This window comes from Anomaloglossus baeobatrachus, chromosome 5, assembly GCF_048569485.1.
Source record: "Anomaloglossus baeobatrachus isolate aAnoBae1 chromosome 5, aAnoBae1.hap1, whole genome shotgun sequence".
Classification (NCBI taxonomy): domain Eukaryota; kingdom Metazoa; phylum Chordata; class Amphibia; order Anura; family Aromobatidae; genus Anomaloglossus; species Anomaloglossus baeobatrachus.
The window spans coordinates 545241021-545259711 of NC_134357.1; the positions used below are offsets into that span (position 1 = coordinate 545241021).

An 18691-nucleotide genomic window follows, 5' to 3' on the forward strand; every position below is an offset into this window, starting at 1 on the left:
GTGCCGTGCTCAGGCTGCAAATCACCCCTCCTTTCCGCATGTCACCTCAGACCTCCGATCCCGGCGTGACATCTGTAGTGCAGTGCCAGGCTCAGGCTGCAGATCGCACCTCCTCGCCACATGTCACCTCGAACCTCCGATCCCGGCGTGACATCTGTAGTGCAGTGCCAGGCTCAGGCTGCAGATCGCCCCTCCTCGCCTAGTCACCTCGGAGTTCCGATCCTGGCATGACATCTGTAGTGCAGTGACGTGCTCAGGCTGCAGATTGTCCGTCCTTGCCACATGTCATCTTGGACCTTTAATCCCGGCCGGCAGATTCTCTTGTCAGCCTCGTGTCTCGGCAGTTTCTCCTCTAAGCGCCGAGAGTACAGTATATGGGGCCACAGAAATATGGGGGCACATGAATATAGGGGCATAGTATCAGGGCTGTGGAGTCGATAAGCTAAACCTTCGACTCCGACTCCTCAATTTCCCTTGCACCGACTCCGACTCCACGACTCCGACTCCCAAATATATTGCTTATAGTTAAGTGAAAAATTTATTGTAATACAATGTGAACATCAGACATTTAATCATTTTTATGATACAATAATCAAGATATTTAGATAGAACATAAAATATATTTATTAGAATACAACATTGGAACACAAAAAACTGTAATAAATTGTAAATATGTAATACACTATGTAATATACAGATACATAATAGATTACATATATACCTTGTGTGTATATATATATATATATATATATATATATATATATATATATATATATATATTACATATTTACAAAATTCTAAAAATGTACTCCAATAAATATATTTTGTTCTACCGTAAATATCTTGATTATTGTATCATAAAAATGATTAAATGTCTGATGTTCACATTGCACTACAATACATTTTTCACTTAAATATAAGCAATATACTAAATGTTATTATTTAATATGTTTTTGTTGAAAACTGTTTTTTGCCACTTACATAGTGTATTACATAGTGTTATATATAACACTATGTAATACACTATGTAAGTGGCAAAAAACAGTTTTCAACAAAAACATACTAAATAACATTTGTGCAGTATATGAATTTGTTCTAAGAAATAGAATTGCCTCCATCAGATCCTCCTTCATAGATGACCTCAAATCTGACCTAATAATTTTAATCCTCAAAAACAGATCTTCACAAAGAATAAGCAGTCAGTTTGTGGCAGTTTTCTAATCTGCTTTTGCTATTGAAAGCATTATTTATGAGCTCAAAAACCTTTCAGGTGATGCAGTTTTTTAAAAAGCTGATCTGCTTTTGCAGCTGACAAACGTATCCTCAAAAAACGCAGCAAAAACACTGTGTGAATGAAGCCTTAGATCAGGAATAGAACAGCCATTTATAGGACATTTCGTAACTTTCCCAAATTCCTATGAATTGCATTGAATCGCTGTACCCAACTTATTATATATTTTAGGAGTCATAGTCGGTGCATTTTATACTGACTCAGACTCCACCAAAATGAGCTCCGACTCAGACTCCACGACTTTGACTCCACAGCCCTGCATAATATACAGTGGGGCACAGCATACAGTGGAGCACTATGTCAGCTGTCCTTGGTGACACTTTAGACATATTAGGATCACTTTGCGGTCACCAACAAAATGGCCCCACACTGTGATCCTAAACTTCATCTTTCCTTATCCTTTAGGAAACACCCAGATTGAGAGGGGGAGGTGTGACATCACACACAGGAGAGCAGATTCCACCCACGTTTACTGCAGTTGTAATGTGAGTTTGTTGTACACTAGGATTTCACCATCTGCTCTCCCTATTGTTTAAGAGTGGAAAATATCAAACTTTTAAAAAAATGTGTTGCTCAATTAAAAACAAATAATATTTAAACAAGGCATTAAAGCATTAATACTTTACATTTTATCATTCATTGAAAATTATTTTTTTTTATGATACCTTCCCTTTAACCCATTAGTTGCCAAATTAGAAATGTTCATTTTTTTATTTAAATGATAAATTTTTAATGAAAAAAAATATTAAAAATTAAAATGAAATTTAAGCAAAATGAATGAATTTAATGTATAAATGAAATTAATTAATGAATGATTAATTTAATTTAATGAATTTTAAGCAAAAGATTAGGCGTCCCAAAAAAAGGACAATGGTAGATAATAGGTTAAGATGCGACACCGGGAGACGTCAGAGTGCACACAGGGTAATGGGGAAGATGCGAACTTTTGTCCACATGATTTGGAGCTGCCTGGTAATCGCTGCCTTTTGGCGTGAGGTTGTCGCACTCTTCTCCTCCCTGGCCTCCTTCCCTGTACTTCTTGATCCATTACTGTGTCTGTTTGAAGTCTTGGACAAAGGGACTCAAACTCATCACCTCAAAATTTTTCTGCGGGAGTCCTTCTTTATGGCCAGCAAGCTTATTGCCCTGTAGTGGATGGGTAGCTTCCCCGACCATACGTGCATGGATAGAACTACTCAACGCAATGCTTCCCTATGAGCGGACAGTGTATCAAAATAGAGGATGCCCTGAGACATATAACAAGGTTTGGAAAATGTGGATCTCTTCTCCCTTTACATTATCAACTTCAGGGTGATCGCTTTATGAGCTTTTTATTCTTGGTTGTATTATATAAGTATATTAAGGACTGGTACTTCATTGTTTTAATTTCTTACAGGTTGATGCCCAACATGGAAACGGTCACTGCAATATGTCCGTTACATTTGCTCCTCTTGTTCTTTGCATTTTTTTTAGGTGTCTTGACACCCCAGCTATTTGGATTCTGCACTTCGTTAACATTGAACCCTGTTACAACTCTATAAACCTGTATTATATTTGCCTTTATTCTGTACCTGGTGTGTTTCGTTTTTTTAATAAATGAATTAAAAAAAAAGTATAAAACATAAAATACCGGCGGATAAAACAAGACTGAGCACAAGACCTTCACAGCCATCTACACATCATAGGGAGATTTCATGACACCTTCTCTTCACCTACCTCAGGGGTGGGGAACCTGAGGAAGATGGAGAATCTGCCGGCTTCCTCGTCTTGGAAAATGGAAAAGTCACATCTATGGTCAGCTCTAATCCTGCTATCTCCACCGTTCTCATTACATAAGTATCTATATATATAATTGCCTTATTCTGTCTGTCTGTCTGTCTGTCTGTCTGTCTGTCTGTCTGTCTGTCATGCTCCAAAATTGTGTCCTTACGGTGACACAAAGCTGATTGGCCGCTGGGCTCGCCATGGCCCTGCCCCCCCACACGGATTGGCCTCTCGCCCCGGCTCTCTGCAGGCCCCGCCCCCCTCACGCAATGCACGCTTGCTCTGGCCCCGCCCCCCACGCATTCCCCAACTGACACGGAGCCCCAGGTGAGTACACAAACACACATCAGATCACACTCACTCTCACACACACCTCACACACACATCACATCCACACACTCACAACATCCTGGGATATCGCTTGCTTTTCGGCGGCGATACTGTGCTGTGAGCTTTCAGGACCTGCCGGAGGATCACATGGCCGGAAGCATGTGGTATCTCCGGATGTTGTGAGTATGAGCGCGTATGTGTAATATCGTCAATGTGTGTGTGCGTGAGTGTATGCGATCAGGTGGGTGTGAGTGTATGCGATCGGGTGGGTGTGAGTGTATGCGATCGGGTCGGTGGGTGTGAGTGTATGCGATCGGGTGGGTGTGTGTGTGTGTGAGTGTATATGATCGGATCTGTGAGTGTCGGCAGAGGAGCACGACGTGCTGGAGGAGGCTGGGAGGAGAGAGTCTGATCCTGGGGAAGACTGGGAGGGGGGAGGCTGAGAGAAGTGAGGCTGATGTTGGGGGAGGCTGAGGCTGGGGTAGGCTGGGAGGAGAGAGGCTGATGCTGGGGACAGAAAAGGCTGATGCTGCGGGCATAGAGGCTGATGCTGCGGGCAGAGAGGCTGATGCTGCGGGCACAGAGGCTGATGCTGCGGGCACAGAGGCTGATGCTGCGGGCACAGAGGCTGATGCTGCGGCCACAGAGGCTGATGGCACAGAGGCTGATGCTGCGGCCAGCATGGGGATGGAGCACGTTTGGGAGTGCGCAGCATGTCGGATGGAGCACGTTTGGGAGTGCGCAGCATGGCGGATGGAGCACGTTTGGGAGTGCGCAGCATGTCGGATGGAGCACGTTTGGGAGTGCGCAGCATGTCGGATGGACCACGTTTGGGAGTGCGCAGCATGGCGGATGGAGCACGTTTGGGAGTGCGCAGCATGGCGGATGGAGCACGTTTGGGAGTGCGCAGCATGGCGGATGGACCACGTTTGGGAGTGCGCAGCATGGCGGATGGAGCACAATGGGGAGTGCGCAGCATCGGAGATGGAGCACGTTTGGGAGTGCGCAGCATGGGAGATGGAGCACGATGGGGGGTGCGCAGCATGGCGGATGGAGCACGATGGGGAGTGCGCAGCATGGGGGATGCAGCACGTTTGGGAGTGCGCAGCATGGCGGATGGAGCACGTTTGGGAGTGCGCAGCATGGCGAATGGAGCACGTTTGGGAGTGCGCAGCATGGCGGATGGCGCACGTTTGGCAGTGCGCAGCATGGCGGATGGAGCACGTTTGGGAGTGCGCAGCATGGGAGATGGAGCACGATGGGAAATGCGCAGCATAGGGGATGAAGCACGATGGGGAATGCGCAGCATGGGGGATGGAGCACGATGGGGGGTGCGCAGCATGGGGGATGGAGCACGATGGGGGGTGTGCAGCTTAGGGGATGGAGCACGATGGGAGGTGCGCAGCATGACGGATGGAGCACGATGGGGGGTGCGCAGCATGGGGGATGGAGCACGATGGGAGGTGCACACCTCCCCCCAACACACAACACACACACACTGGGAAACACAAACACCGCCCTACACAGACACCCACACACACAGACAACGCTGCACACACACAACACCCAACACACAAACACCGCGGCATACATAAATATACGCACATACCGCGCAACACACACACTGCACAAAACATACCTCCCCCCAAAACACACACAAACCACGCAACACACACACAATGCTACAGACACACAGCGCTCCACAAACAACGCAACACACGCAACACACACAACGCAACACACAAACAACACCGCTCTCACCCCCCGCCACACCCAGACAACACCCAGAACATGTACAGCCCCTACGAAAACACTTGGTAACTACACACAACAACATCTATATATATATATATATTATATATAACAAAAATCATACATGAACTACACAATACGTAAATTCTAGAAGACCCGATGCGTAGAATTGGGCCACCTTCTAGTAAAACATATAATACTGGTGGATAAACAAGACTGAACACAAGACCTTCACAGCCGTCTACATACACATCATAGGGAGATTTCATGGCACCTTTTCTCCATCTACCTGATAATCCTGAGGAACATCGGCATCCTCTTGTTTAGAGTCCTGTGGGAGAAGAGGACGGGGACATTTCTCTGGTGTTGTCCTCTTACTGGATAGAACTGGAGGAAACACATACAGGGACGGAATTCATTCTTTACATAAAGATAATTATAGTCAGGGTCTATTTAGACCTGTCTATTACCTGGTGAGGTGAGGGGCGGGGGAACCTCCATCATAACGTCCTTGTACAGATCTTTGTGTCCTTCTAAATATTCCCATTCCTCCATGGAGAAATAGACGGCGACATCCTTACACCTTATAGGAACCTGACACATACAATGATACCGTCACTTCCCCGATCCCTTCATAGCGCTACTGTATAATGTCCCAGCATTCCCAGCAGTGTCACCTCTCCAGTCAGCAGCTCAATCATCTTGTAGGTGACTTCTAGGATCTTCTGGTCTTTGATGTCCTCATGTATCAGGGGGTGAGGTGGAGGCCCCATGATTGGGCTTTGGGGTCTTCCCCATCCCTCAGACACAGGGTCCTGACAGCGCTCACTAGAGGTCTTCTTCACTACTATGTAATCCTGGTTATGGAGAGACACAGTAATAAATCTCACTACAGACATTTCCAGAGTCCTCACCTCTCCAGTTCTGTCCATCTGTTATTCCCATAGATAAGAATGATGTAATGTGACGTCATCAGAATCTCTCACCTCTCCAGTAAGCCGGAAGAGGATCTCTAGGGTAAGGTGTAATATCCTCTCTGCCATCTTGTCCGTGTCTCTATCCATCCTTGAGAAGCAAAATCAGAACTTCTCTTATATGGAAAATTTCCACTGAGAAGATACGATATTGTAGGGACCTGAATGGGGAGAAGATGACGATGTAACATCATAAAGAATCCTATGTAATAATACAATGACTGGAGATAATAAGGGGAAACATATGAGGAATTACAATTTGGCAGATTTTTTTATTCTCCCGTCTCATAGGGACTTGAACACAAGTTGAATTGCTAACTAAGGGGTATTTTGCACACTACGATATCGCAGGTGCGATGTTGTTGGGGTCAAATCGAAAGTGACGCACATCCGGCGTCGCTGTCGATAACGTAGTGTATAAATCCTTTATGATACGATTAACGAGCGCAAAAGCGTTGTAATTGTATCATCGGTGTAGTGTCCGACATTTCTATAATGTAGCTGCAGTGACGGTACGATGTTGTTCCTCGTTCCTGCAGCAGCACACATCGCTGTGTGAGAAGCCGCAGGAGCGAGGAACATCTCCTACCTGCGTCACCACGGCTCACGCCGGCTATGCGGAAGGACGGAGGTGGGCGGGATGTTAACGACCCGCTCATCTCCGCCCCTCCGCTTCTATTGGCCGCCTGCCGTGTGACTTCGCTGTGACGCCACACGACCGCCCCCTTAGGAAGGAGGCGGTTCGCCGGCCAGAGCGACATCGCAGGGCAGGTGAGTGCATGAGAAGCTGCCGTAGCGATAATGTTCGCTGCGGCACCAATCACAAGATATCGCTGTTGCGACGGGGGCGGGGACTATCGCGCTCGGCATCGCAGCATTGGCTTGCGATGTCGTAGTGTGCAAAGTACCCCTAAGGGTGCCTGGATACAATCAGAATTAGGGATGAGTGGCCTTGTAGATGTTCACGTTCGCAGAGTTTGGCCGGACTTTAGTCCAATGTTTGGTCCGAGTACCAGAACTTTACCCAGACTCGAATCCCATCTTAGTCAATGGAAACCTGAACTTAAAATGCAATAAAATGGTCCTAGTAAGGGCTAGGGGGCTGCAAAAGGAAGCAAATGGGGGTAAGAGCAGGTCAATTAGACATGCAGAGTTTCCCTGAAGATAAGATGGCTGTCAGACTTTTGCACTGACTTGCTGTTTAAACAAAATGAATATTCACTTCTTTCCCCGCCCACCCTCGGCTCTGGCATCTGTGATTGGTTGCAGTCAGTCTGCTGTATTGTAGTGTAAAAATAAATAAATAGTTGTAAAAAATAGTGTGGGGTCCCCCTATTTTGCTAACCAGCCAAATCTAAAAAAGAAAAAGCACGGGATCCCCTCTGGTATTATCAGGCAGGGAAGAGCCATGGATATTGACCCTTTCCCAGTCTGATATCAGCCTGCAGTTGCTGCTTTACCTTTGGCCTCCGACACACATCCGTGCTGCCGGTACGTGTTTGGTACGTTTTTGCACGTACCGGCGGCACGGAGACACGTACACCAATGCTACCCTATGGTAGCAGGCACACACACGTAAAACCACACGGAACGTGTGTCCGTGTCGTTTGTACGTGTGTGCATTTTCCAACAAGCTCCACATGTCAATTTTTCACCGGCATTACGCAGGCACGGACCCGCTAAAGTCAATGGGTCCGTGCTACACGTACCGTCCGTGTGCGTTTTTTAGTGAGCGATGTCGGTCAATCTATTTTTTTTGTGGTTGTCAGTCAATCTCCCTTTTTTTCTGTTGTTGTCAGTCAATATCCCTTTGTCGGTCGGTCTGTATCTCCCCCTGTCTCATACTTACTGATCCCCGGATCACCAGCATGGTGATGAACAGCTGTGCAAAAGCTACGGTGACTTTAACCATTTTGAAAATGCCGGCCGCTCATTATTCAATCTACTATTCCCTGCTTCCCCAGCCCTACGGTTGGTTGCAGTCAGACACACCCCCACTCTGAGTGACAGCTGTCTCACTGCAAGCAATCACAGCAGCCGGTGGGCGTGTCTATATTGTGCACTACAATCAATAAATAAATAATTTTTAAAAAACAGCGTACGTAACCCCCCCAATTTTGATACCAGCCATGGTAAAGTTACACGGCTGAAGGCTGGTATTCTCAGGATGGTGAGCCCCACGTTATGGGGAGCCCACCACCCTAACAATATCACCCAGCAGCCGCCCGGAAAAGCCGCATCTATTAGATGCGACAGTTCCGGGACTCTACCCGACTCTTCCCGAATTGCCCTGGTGCGGTGGCAATTGGGGTAATAAGGAGTTAATGGCAGCAGCCCATAGCTGCCACTAAGTCCTAGGTTAATCATGGCAGCCGTCTCCCCAAGATAACTTCCATGATTAACCTGTTATTAAAAGTAAATAAACACAGATTCAAAAAATCCTTTATTTAAAATAATTAAAACAAACAAGCACCCTCGTTCACCAATTTAATAAAACCAAAAAACCCATCCAGGTCCGCCGTAATCCATGGATGTCCCACGACACTCTCAGCTCTGCTACATGAAGGTGACAGGAACGGCCACACACAATGACCGCTCTCTATGACCTCCAAGCAGCAACTTAAGTGAGCCACGCGATCACCGGTGACGTCAGTCAGGTTACTCGCGGCCACCACTGGATCCTCCAACTGTGACAGCAAGTCGCCCTAGTGACTGAAGTGAGCTGTGCGATCAGCGATGAAGTCACAGGTGAGTAGCGGTGTCGAGTAGGTGACTCCAGCTAGCCGCGGGTAACCTGAGTGACGGCAGAGCTAATGTCGCCGCTAACTTCAGTTACTCAGGGGATTAGCGGTCACCAGTGATTCCATCACTGATGTCCACTTATCAGGACGCCACACACAGACAGAGCCGTGGTATGACAATGAAGTCGGGTGAGGTTCACCCGAGTTCATTCTCATCGCTCGTCTCTGTCTGTGTCGGCTGTCAGCGGGTATGTAGCAACAACATTTTACAACACACACAGATCAACACATACGGACACCACACGGACATTACACGTAGGCATACACGGACATTCCACACGCACACACGGCAAGCATACGCCATCACACGGATGTCACACGTACCCGAAAAACGGAACGTGAGACACGTACGTTTTTTATGCGGAAGTGTGTCGGAGGCCTTTGACTGTTTATCAAAATTGGGGGGAGACTGGTCTTTTTTTTTTTTTCAATTACTATTTTTAAGGGATGGGAAGGGCAAGGAAATCAGTGAAATATTGGGGAAAAGCGCTCAAATCAATGGGAACAGTAAAAAATTGCTATTAACATGTCCTGGGTACTACAACTCACATCAGAGCCGCAGCTCAATGCTGAGAGCAGTGTTGAGTCGCCACTCTGATGACAGTTGTAGTAAATACCTGACAAATGCTGTTTTCTAACATTTCACGAATTTCCCTGCCCTTAATAATAATAAAAAACTAACTGCTTGGCTTACACATCTCTGAGAAGTCCATGTTAGAGCTCGAGACATGGACACTAGGTGTCTGGTACGAATGCAGAACTTGACCGCTTGGGTTCGCTTATCACTAATAAGGAATAGTAGTGATTTGGTAGCAGCGTATTTTAGCTGCATCCAAAACGCTGCATAGAACAGAACTAGCATAGTGGAATTAATAGAAATCCCATGCCCACTTTGCTTCATTTCAATGCTGTGTAAACTGACCAACGGTGTGGTTTTCTTATCCGCAGCATGTCATTTTCTCATGTGGAGATGCTGATCGTGGGAACGTACTACAGTAGTGTAAGGTGTCACCGAAGGTATTTGTGTGATCGTACTAATGAGGAGTTTTGAAAACGTTTTAAAAAAGTTTTTTTAAGTGAAAAATAAAGATCACAGTTTTAGGAAGAAAGAAGACATCTTGCATAAATTTGAGGTAACTGAAAAAGAGCTTCCATTAATTTATGAGTGAGAGGCCCAGGAAGATTCTATTGCTCCTGTGGAGTGAGCATTCAGACCTGCAGGCACCTCCCTGGGCCCGAAAAACTTCTAACCCCTCAGAGGAATAGGCTAAGCCTATCAAAGACTTAAGCCATTGTCATGTAAAATTCTTGAAGGGTCCTTAACCCCCTCCCTACTATCAGCCACAGATCATCATGATGATTATCTGATCAACCTGAAAGTTTAAGAATTTACGACTCAGGTGATGGTAGAGCTACAGCCAAAAAGATGCACAGAAAAGACATCTCTTTGTTCTGTTGGAGGGAAAACTTCTAATACAGTTTTTACCTGGCTCGATAATGCTACAAAAATGAAAAACATACTGCCAGAATCCCTGTAGAGCACTGAACCCAGCGCACCGTTTAGCTTTACTAGGAAATCACTGGTATCGCGACAAATGAGTATTGGCCTGTAAAATCATGCTAGATGCATTGCGTTTGGTATCTATGTAGATGTAAAATCGAGATATAAAAAATGACGCGGAGGGTCTAGGACGTAGAGTGCAGGCAGGGATCTCTCTCAAGGGGTCCTGGTCCACTCTCACCGCTTTTCTCTAACCCGGAGTTCCCCCCAGGGATGGGAGTCGAGCGTTTCTTAGGTTGGAGGAGGGGTGAGGACACACGGATAGCCCAGACTTTGCACGGTTTGGAAGTACCCCCCTTTTCGGCCCTTTTGCAACCAGAGGGTCGGCATCCAACGGCTTGGCTGGAATACCTTCAACTTAGGTCCTTCTTGATGGTTGACAACAGACTTGGGCTTTTTGCGGCTCAGCCCACAAAATTTGAACAATTGTTTTTGCGGGAGGATTCTCCCGGGCATCTCTTGTCTCTGGTTTACTCCTTCCTGATTACAGAGGCGGACATGGGAGACCTTAAATATATATATATTAAATATATATATATATATATATATATATATATATTATATATAAAAGAAGTGGAATAGAGATTTGGGGGCTTACATTCCTGAGGAGGACTGGAAAAAGTCCTTTATCCTAACTCATAAATTTTCCATCGCCTGTGCAGCAGGAAAAAAATTATAAGATTCTGACCCGTTGGTACAGGTGCCCGGATACTCTACACGCAATATTTCCCGGGGTCCAGATAGCTGCTGGAGGTGCGGAAGGGGAAGGGGGACAATGCTGCATATCTGGTGGGACTGCCCATTGATACAACCTTTCTGGAGGTCCGTGTTCAAAGCATACGCTGTGCTTTGCGGAGAGCAGTTGGTGGGTTCCCCTCAGATGGCACTGCTTTCAATTCTCCCGGGATTGCTTAAATCACAGAAAGCGGGCCTTCTGAGATACTGTCTTACGGCGGCACGCATGGTGATCCCGAGATACTGGAAATCGACTGGGGTGCCATCTGTGAGGGAGTGGTTTGCGGAGATGGCCATCATCCACAGGATGGAGTCCCTAACGGCAGAAACCAATGACTCAGTGGATAAATTTCTTAGGATCTGGACCCCCTGGACCCTGGCTCTTGATTCTCTACCATTTCAGAACCTTATTGGTAACGCATGACGCGTGTTACGTTAGTCCAATGTAGCGGCCCGAGTACTGGGGAAGTAATCCCTACCATGCCTTCCCTACCTCTCTTTCTGTTGCTCTTCTCTCCCCCTTTTCCTTCTCTTCTGTTCCTTATCTTTCCCCCTTGCTACTTTCCTTTCTCTCTGGTTCTCGTTAAATCTTCAAATGTTTTCCTTTTCTTTTTTGTTTTCGGCAGTAGCCTCACTTTGTTTGAGGTGTAGTTCTCATTTGGAAGGAGATTGTCTGTATTATAAAAGGTGGTTACATGTCATCTGCGTGCCTTATGATAGTAAGAGAAGGGGTGTTAGTTAGGATGTGGCTTATACTCTTCTCTAAGTTGACATGAAGTAATCACGTATTTGAATCTTCTTTTTTTTTCTTCCTGTAAATTCTCTTGTTTACTTTAATAAAGAAAGATTAAACATAAAAAATGACGCTAATATCTTTCACCTGTGTGGCCCAGGGGCAAAAATATGTGAAAAGCTAGAATTAAAGAACTTTGTGACAATCTTGGCACAGCCCACAAGAGACCGTAAAATGAGGTCACAGAGAGGGGGGTTACCTGAGGGCATAAGAGCGATTAGCTCCTTGCTGGGGGGAGTCAGTATTGGAGGGCATCAGTAAGTGGTGATGCTGGCCGTTTCTACCATCTTTTTCTCTTGGAGTCTCTCCCTCCCTAAATTCGGACGTCACATCTATGGCACGAGTTTAGTAAGATTCATTTTTATACCTTTTGTTTTTATGTAACTGTCTATACTGTATTTGTATTGTTCCCTTTTGTAAATTCTTGTATATTTTTTGAACACTGCCTATTTTCAGATTCAATATATAAAATGTAATAGTTTGTTTCCTCCTGTTCTATATACAAACCCAAACTCGTCCGAAAAGCCTTCTGCTATCTGAAACAGGTCCCCAGCTATCCCTAAAGTTGTTTGGTGGCAGCGTAATTATTATTTCATAGAATTATTGGGGTGCCATCATTAAGGGTACCGAGGTATATATATTTCATTAGCGGGAATCGGTGATATATACATTTACCCTTGCTGTGAGACCTTCAATATTTGGCATTATTAGCTCAGCAGCCTCATTTTTTTCATTGTCCTGCAGTACCAAAAGTGGCCTGCCGACAAGAGGGGCACTAGAGAGTAGCCGTGTTTGTGACAAATTAGTGAACAGCTGCGGGATATCTGAGTGACTCCCCCGGCTGTTCTTGACAAATTGGTGGCAGCGGTGGGATATCTGAGTGACTCCCCCAGCTGTTTGTGACAGCCATCTAGCCAGGGTAGATTTTGAGGCCTTCTTGCCCTTATTCTTTCCACAGAATTGAATAAACAATGAGGAATCCACTGTCCAGTCCTGAGTTGCCTCCAAAAAGGCCAAAAGTGCTCTCCGGACATCCAGGGAATGAAGTTCCTGTTCCTTTCAATTCTTCGGATGGGCCCATAAGGAAAGACGCACCACCTCCTGATTCAGAGACTCTGAAGACATCACCTTCGGGGAGAAGGTCGGATCAAGTTTGAGAAAGATACAATCATCTGTGATACGTAGATACGGCTCTTGAATGAACAAAGCCTGTAACTCTCCGGCCCTCTTTGCTGTTGTAATTGCAATCAAGAACAATGTCTTGAATGAAATTTCCTTAACAGAAAGCCCATCCTCGATGGAATAAGGAGGTCTGCAGAGAAATCGAAGTACCAAGTTGAAGTCCCATGGAGGTGAAGAATCCCTTAAAGTGGGCCGTAATCATTGGGCACCTTTCAGAAATCTAGCAATGCATGGATGAAGCACCAACTGGTAATCCAGGAACATACTGAGAGCAGCAATCTGTACCTTCAAAGTACTAGGCTTGAGGCCTTTATTAAAGCCCGACTGGAGAAAAATTGAGAATCTTCGCTATATCCAGAACAACGACTGTGGCTGCATCCCCCACAAAGGAACAATAGGTCCTCCATATTTTCTGATAAATCACCTTTGTAACCGGCTTTCTGTTGGAGATCATCGTAGAAACCTCCTGGTCCTAGAGACCTCTTGATCTTAAGTCTCCCGCTCAGGATCCAGGCTGAGAGGTGGAGCTGGCGTAGGTTGTGGTGCCGTAAGGAACCTTGAGACAGCAAGTTGTCCTGAAGTGGAACCATAAGCGGTGGTTCCAGTGCCAGAATTCGCAGAAGTGAAGACCAGCTTCTTTTTGGCCAATAGGAAAGGGCAGTGATTACTGTAGCCTTGTCTTGCTGAATCTTCCGTAACAATTGAGGAATCAACGGAAACGGGGGAAAAGCGTAACTGAGAACTTCGTCCCATAGCTGAGACAGGGCGTCCACCGCAACTGGATTGTCGTTCGGATTGAGCGAATAAAATCTTTGAACTTTCGCATTTTGTCTAAAAGCAAAGAGATCCACCAATGGCTGACCCCAACTGTGAATGACACTCCAGAACACCTGCTCATTGAGACTCCACTCTGTCGATCTCATCTTACACCGGCTAAGATAATTTGCCTCTCTGTTGTCCGCACCCCTGAGGTAAACTGCTGAAATGTACTGTCCTTTCCAACAGAAGAAAAATGTTGTCCGACAACTTTTGTAAGAGAAGATGCCTGGTCCCCCCTTGGAGACGGAGAAAGGACAAGGTGGTGACGTTGTCCGAGAAGACTTTGACGTGTTTGCCTTTCAGCATCCCCCTGGATTGACGAACCATCTCCAGAAATGCTCTTAGCTCTCGGTAATTCGAACTGTTTGTTTGTACTGAAGAAGGCCAGGAACTTTGAAAGTAGGTCTGACCTACTCGTGCACCCCAACACATGAGACTCGCATCTGTTGTGATATGAATGCATGGTTCCAGCCGGCAGTGAACTCCTCTTCTGAGATTTGTCAGGTCGCACCACCATTCCAGGGATCCTTGCGCACTGTCAGAAAGTGGAAACCGGTGCTCCAGAGATCTCTGTCGACTTTCTGTCACTTCCAAAATGTTCCTCTGCAATGGTCGAAAATGGAACTGACTTCAGTCCACACAGGTTATGCAGGATGTCATGAGACTGAGAATTCTTATAGCCTGGCAGACTGTAACCAACTGGCGTTTGGAGTATTTTAGAATCTCTGAGCTGATAGAGAGCACCTTCTTTTGAGGCAGGAACGTCATTGACGTACTGAATCCAGATTGACACCCAGGAAATTCTGACAGGTAGTCGCTTGAAGGGAAGAGTTCTGAGGGTTCATGATCCAACCGAGCCGGTCCAAGGTGGCCCTGGTAATTAGAGACTGAAGATCCATCTGGGCTGGAGATTCGGCGACCAGTAGGAAATCGTCCAGATAAGGAATGATATTCACGTCCTGAAGATGAAAGAATGCAACCATATCCGCCATGACCTTGGTAAATATCCGAGGAGCAGACGACAGGCCAAATGGTAGGCACTGAAACTGGAGGTGGACAATCTCGGAGCCTCGCCTGAGGGCTAACCTTAGATACCTCTGACTGAACCGATGAATGGGGAGGTGATAATAGGCGTCTCGCAAATCTATTGCGCACATGACTGCCCCCTCCCTGATCTGAGAAATGATAGAACGAATAGACTCCATCCTGAACCACCTGTATGTGGCCCACCGGTTGAGGTGTTCGAGATTTATAATAGTGCAGTAGTCGCCTGATGGCTTTCTGATAGAAAAAAAAAAAGAGTGGAATAGTGACCCTGGAAAATCTGATCGGGAGGTACATGAGTAACTGCTCTTATTAGAAACAATTTGTTTATGTCTGCTCACAGACGACGAAGGAAAGAAGGGGAGCACTGAGTCAGCAGAAAATGACATGGGGGAAGTTCTGAGAACTCAATCCTTTAACCCTCGGAAATGGTCTGTAACAGCCAAGGATTCTGAGAAACCTCCCGCCACCCTGTGATGAACCGGGATAACTGACTGCTGACCTGATCATAGTTATAATCTCTTAGGGCAATATTTGGATGAGGAGAACAGAACTGAGACCCTTTCCTAAACCGATGGCCCTGCCTGCGGGCAGGAAAGGACCTACGAAAAAACTGGGATATTTTCTCTTCTTCTGGAAAGCCCTTCCTCTTATCTGAAGCCCTATCTAGAATTTCATCCAGCACTGGGCCAAAAACTCTTAGACCTGAGAAAGGTATACTGTAGAGCACAATTTACTCTTGGAGTCACCTGACCAAGACCAAAGCCATATAGCCTGTCTTGCTGAGTTTGACAGAACATTGTTCTTTGCAGAAAACTGCACAGTCTCTTCAGATATATCTGCCAAAAACGCTGTAGCCACTTTCAAAAGGGGCAAGGAGACTAGAATGGAGTCCAGAGAAGAACCTTCTGCAACATGTTTCTCAAAGTCCTCCAGCCACTCGACCAGAGATCTGGCCACAGAAGTAGCTGCCACGTTCGCCTTTATAGTGATCGCCGACGCCTTCCATGCCTTCTTCAGAAGCCCATCCGCTCTGCGGCCCATTGCGTCTTTTAAACCAGAGGAGTCCTCAAAGGGAATAGACGTCTTCTTCAGGACTTTAACGATTGACATGCCAATCTTCGGTACCGTATCCCATACCTGAACATCCTCTGCATTAAAAGGAAGACGATATTTGAATTCTCGGGGAACGAATAAAGGCCACTCTGCACTCTCCCACTCTTCTAAGACCATATTCTTAATATGTGATACTGGAAAGACCTGTGAACATCTGGAACGGAGACCAGCGAACATCTGAGATGGCTCAGGTTCCTCGACTTGCATAGTATTCCACACCATAAGAGCGTATCCGAATCATCCGTATGAAACAAAATTCTTCTTCCCACTCCTCAGTAGAGATGAATCCATCTGAAATTCCTCTTCTGAGCTGCCTGATTTTGACGACATATCTTCAGAAGCTGGTTCAACATCCCACCTGGGACGCTTGCGTTTCCCATGGGAGGCTGCCTGCAGTGATGTCAATGAAGCCATAGAAGCGTTAACTTCCTCTCTAATCATGGCCCTCATATTAGAAAGCAAAAAGGACTGTTCCTGTGGATTATTGACTGGATACATGAAGGGCACATTCGTTTTGTACAATTGTCAGCCAATTTCCCATCACACACAGGACAACGCTTGGATTTGTCCAAGGACTTCCTGCCATCCTTCTTTTTAGTAACAATAGCCACTGCCGGGGAATCCTTGCCCTAACAAGATATAGGGGCTAATTACTAGGGAGACAGTAAGTAGTGTGCAAGAGTACCCGTCAGACGAATCCCTGTACGGACCTGAGGCAACTCCAAAGGGGGATCTGCCACAGCAGAATCCATGACCCGGGATACGGCGGTCGTACGGTTGGGGGGCTTCTGTAATCCTATACACTGCCAAGCAAATGCTGCAGCAGGGACACATACTCCCCCCCCCCCTTTTTATACATTACCGGATCCAGTCGTGGCAGTCCTCCTCACTCCAAGCCCCCGGGCCTTCGCGTCTTGCCGTGCTGAGTCCCGACCTGGAAAAGCTCCCTGCACTTCTGGAGTGAGCTGACAGTTTGCGCATGTACGAAAGCCACATACGAAGAGCGAGGCACAGAGAGAGCCCTCGTGTTAGGGGAAGCGGCAACGCTGGGAGCTCCTCCTTCAACCAGCCGGCTGAGGGACCCATGAGGGGTTTCAGACGCTTGTGGGCCTGCTTGACCGGGAGGAAGGAAGCGCCTGCTTGACCGGGAGGAAGGAAGCTTGTGCGACCGCATAAACCGGGACCCTGGTGACTAGATCCAATGCTGAATATCCTTCTCTTGCATGCTCCCTGTCCTGTAAAGACAGGAAAAAACACTGGGGAGGAGCGGGAGGGAGGGGTCTTTTAACCTCTTGTGTCTTTCCTTTCGCTACAGAGGATAGGGGCAACCCTCCTGTGGTGCTGTCATGAGGAACGACCTGGAAAACAACTTTCGGGAGGTAAGCAGGGTCACTTCTCTGGACCACTCTATCATCAAAAACCTGAGTAAAAGGAGGATCTATGGCCAGGGCTTGGATGTCACTGACTCTACGTGCTGACGTTAATGCTATCAGAAATGTGATTTTCAGCATTAGATTTTTAAGAGAAATGGACTCTAAAGCGGGCTTTACATGCTACGATATTGTTAATGAATTATCGACGGGGTCATGGTGTTTGTGACGCACATCCAGCGTCATTAACGATATTGTAGCGTGTAACAGTTATGTGCGACCTAAAACGATCGCAAAAGCGGAAAAGATCGTTTCCGCGGAGAGGTCGTCCTAAAACAAAAAATCGTTTACCTCTCATTAGCAATGTTGTTCGTCGTTCCTGCGCACCACACATCGCTGTGTGTGACACCGCAGGAGCGGCGAACATCTCCTTAGCTGCCTCTACCGGGAATGCGGAAGGAAGGAGGTGGGCGGGATGTTACGTCCCGCTCATCTCCGCCCTTCCGCTTCTATTGGACGTCTGCCATTTGACGTTGATGTGACGCCGAACGTCCCTGCCCCTTAGAAAAGAGGCAGATCGCCAGCCAGAGTGACGTCGCAGGGCAGGTAAGTGCGTGTGATGAGGGTAAGCGAGGTTGTGCGCGACGGGCAGCGATTTGCCAGTGTTGCACAACTGACGGGGGCGGGTACAACAGCTTGTGATCTCGCTAGCGAGATCGCAGCGTATAAAGCCCACTTAAGGGCTTAAACGAGAGCTCCGTTAAGGCTATCAGGACAATATTAAGATCCCAATGTGGTAAAGACAGACTATGCTTAGGCCTGGCTCTAGAGCATGCCCTGATGAATTGGGAAATCCAACGATCTCCCGCTAGGTCACAATTAAACAAGGTGGCTAGAGCCGACACTTGGACTTTAGCGTGCTGAGTGTCCTTGTTCTAACCCCTTCTGAAGGAACTCTAGGATAACCAAAGTTGGCGCTAAAACTTCGGGACTGACAAAAACTTCCTCCAAGTCCTGCCATAGATTTTGGTTGTATTCGGCTTCCTGCTTTGCATAAGGGTAGCTATTAGACCTGGGGAGACTCCTCTATTTCTTAAAAGCGCCCTTTCAAAAACAAATGCTGTCAGATGCAGCCTGCCGGTCAGGAGGTGAAGAGCTG

The 18691-nt window shown here is 46.7% G+C and overlaps 1 protein-coding gene across 1 annotated transcript in view; it reads right to left on the reverse strand.

The window, feature by feature from the left end:
* Positions 1–18691, reverse strand: part of LOC142312275 (uncharacterized) — a 112496-nt gene that overhangs the window by 72644 nt on the left and 21161 nt on the right. Inside the window, 4 exon segments of the mRNA XM_075351209.1 lie at positions 5427–5524; positions 5608–5731; positions 5815–5994; positions 6124–6272. Of these exon segments, the coding sequence (XP_075207324.1) occupies positions 5427–5524; positions 5608–5731; positions 5815–5994; positions 6124–6201 (480 nt within the window). The 5' untranslated portion in view covers positions 6202–6272.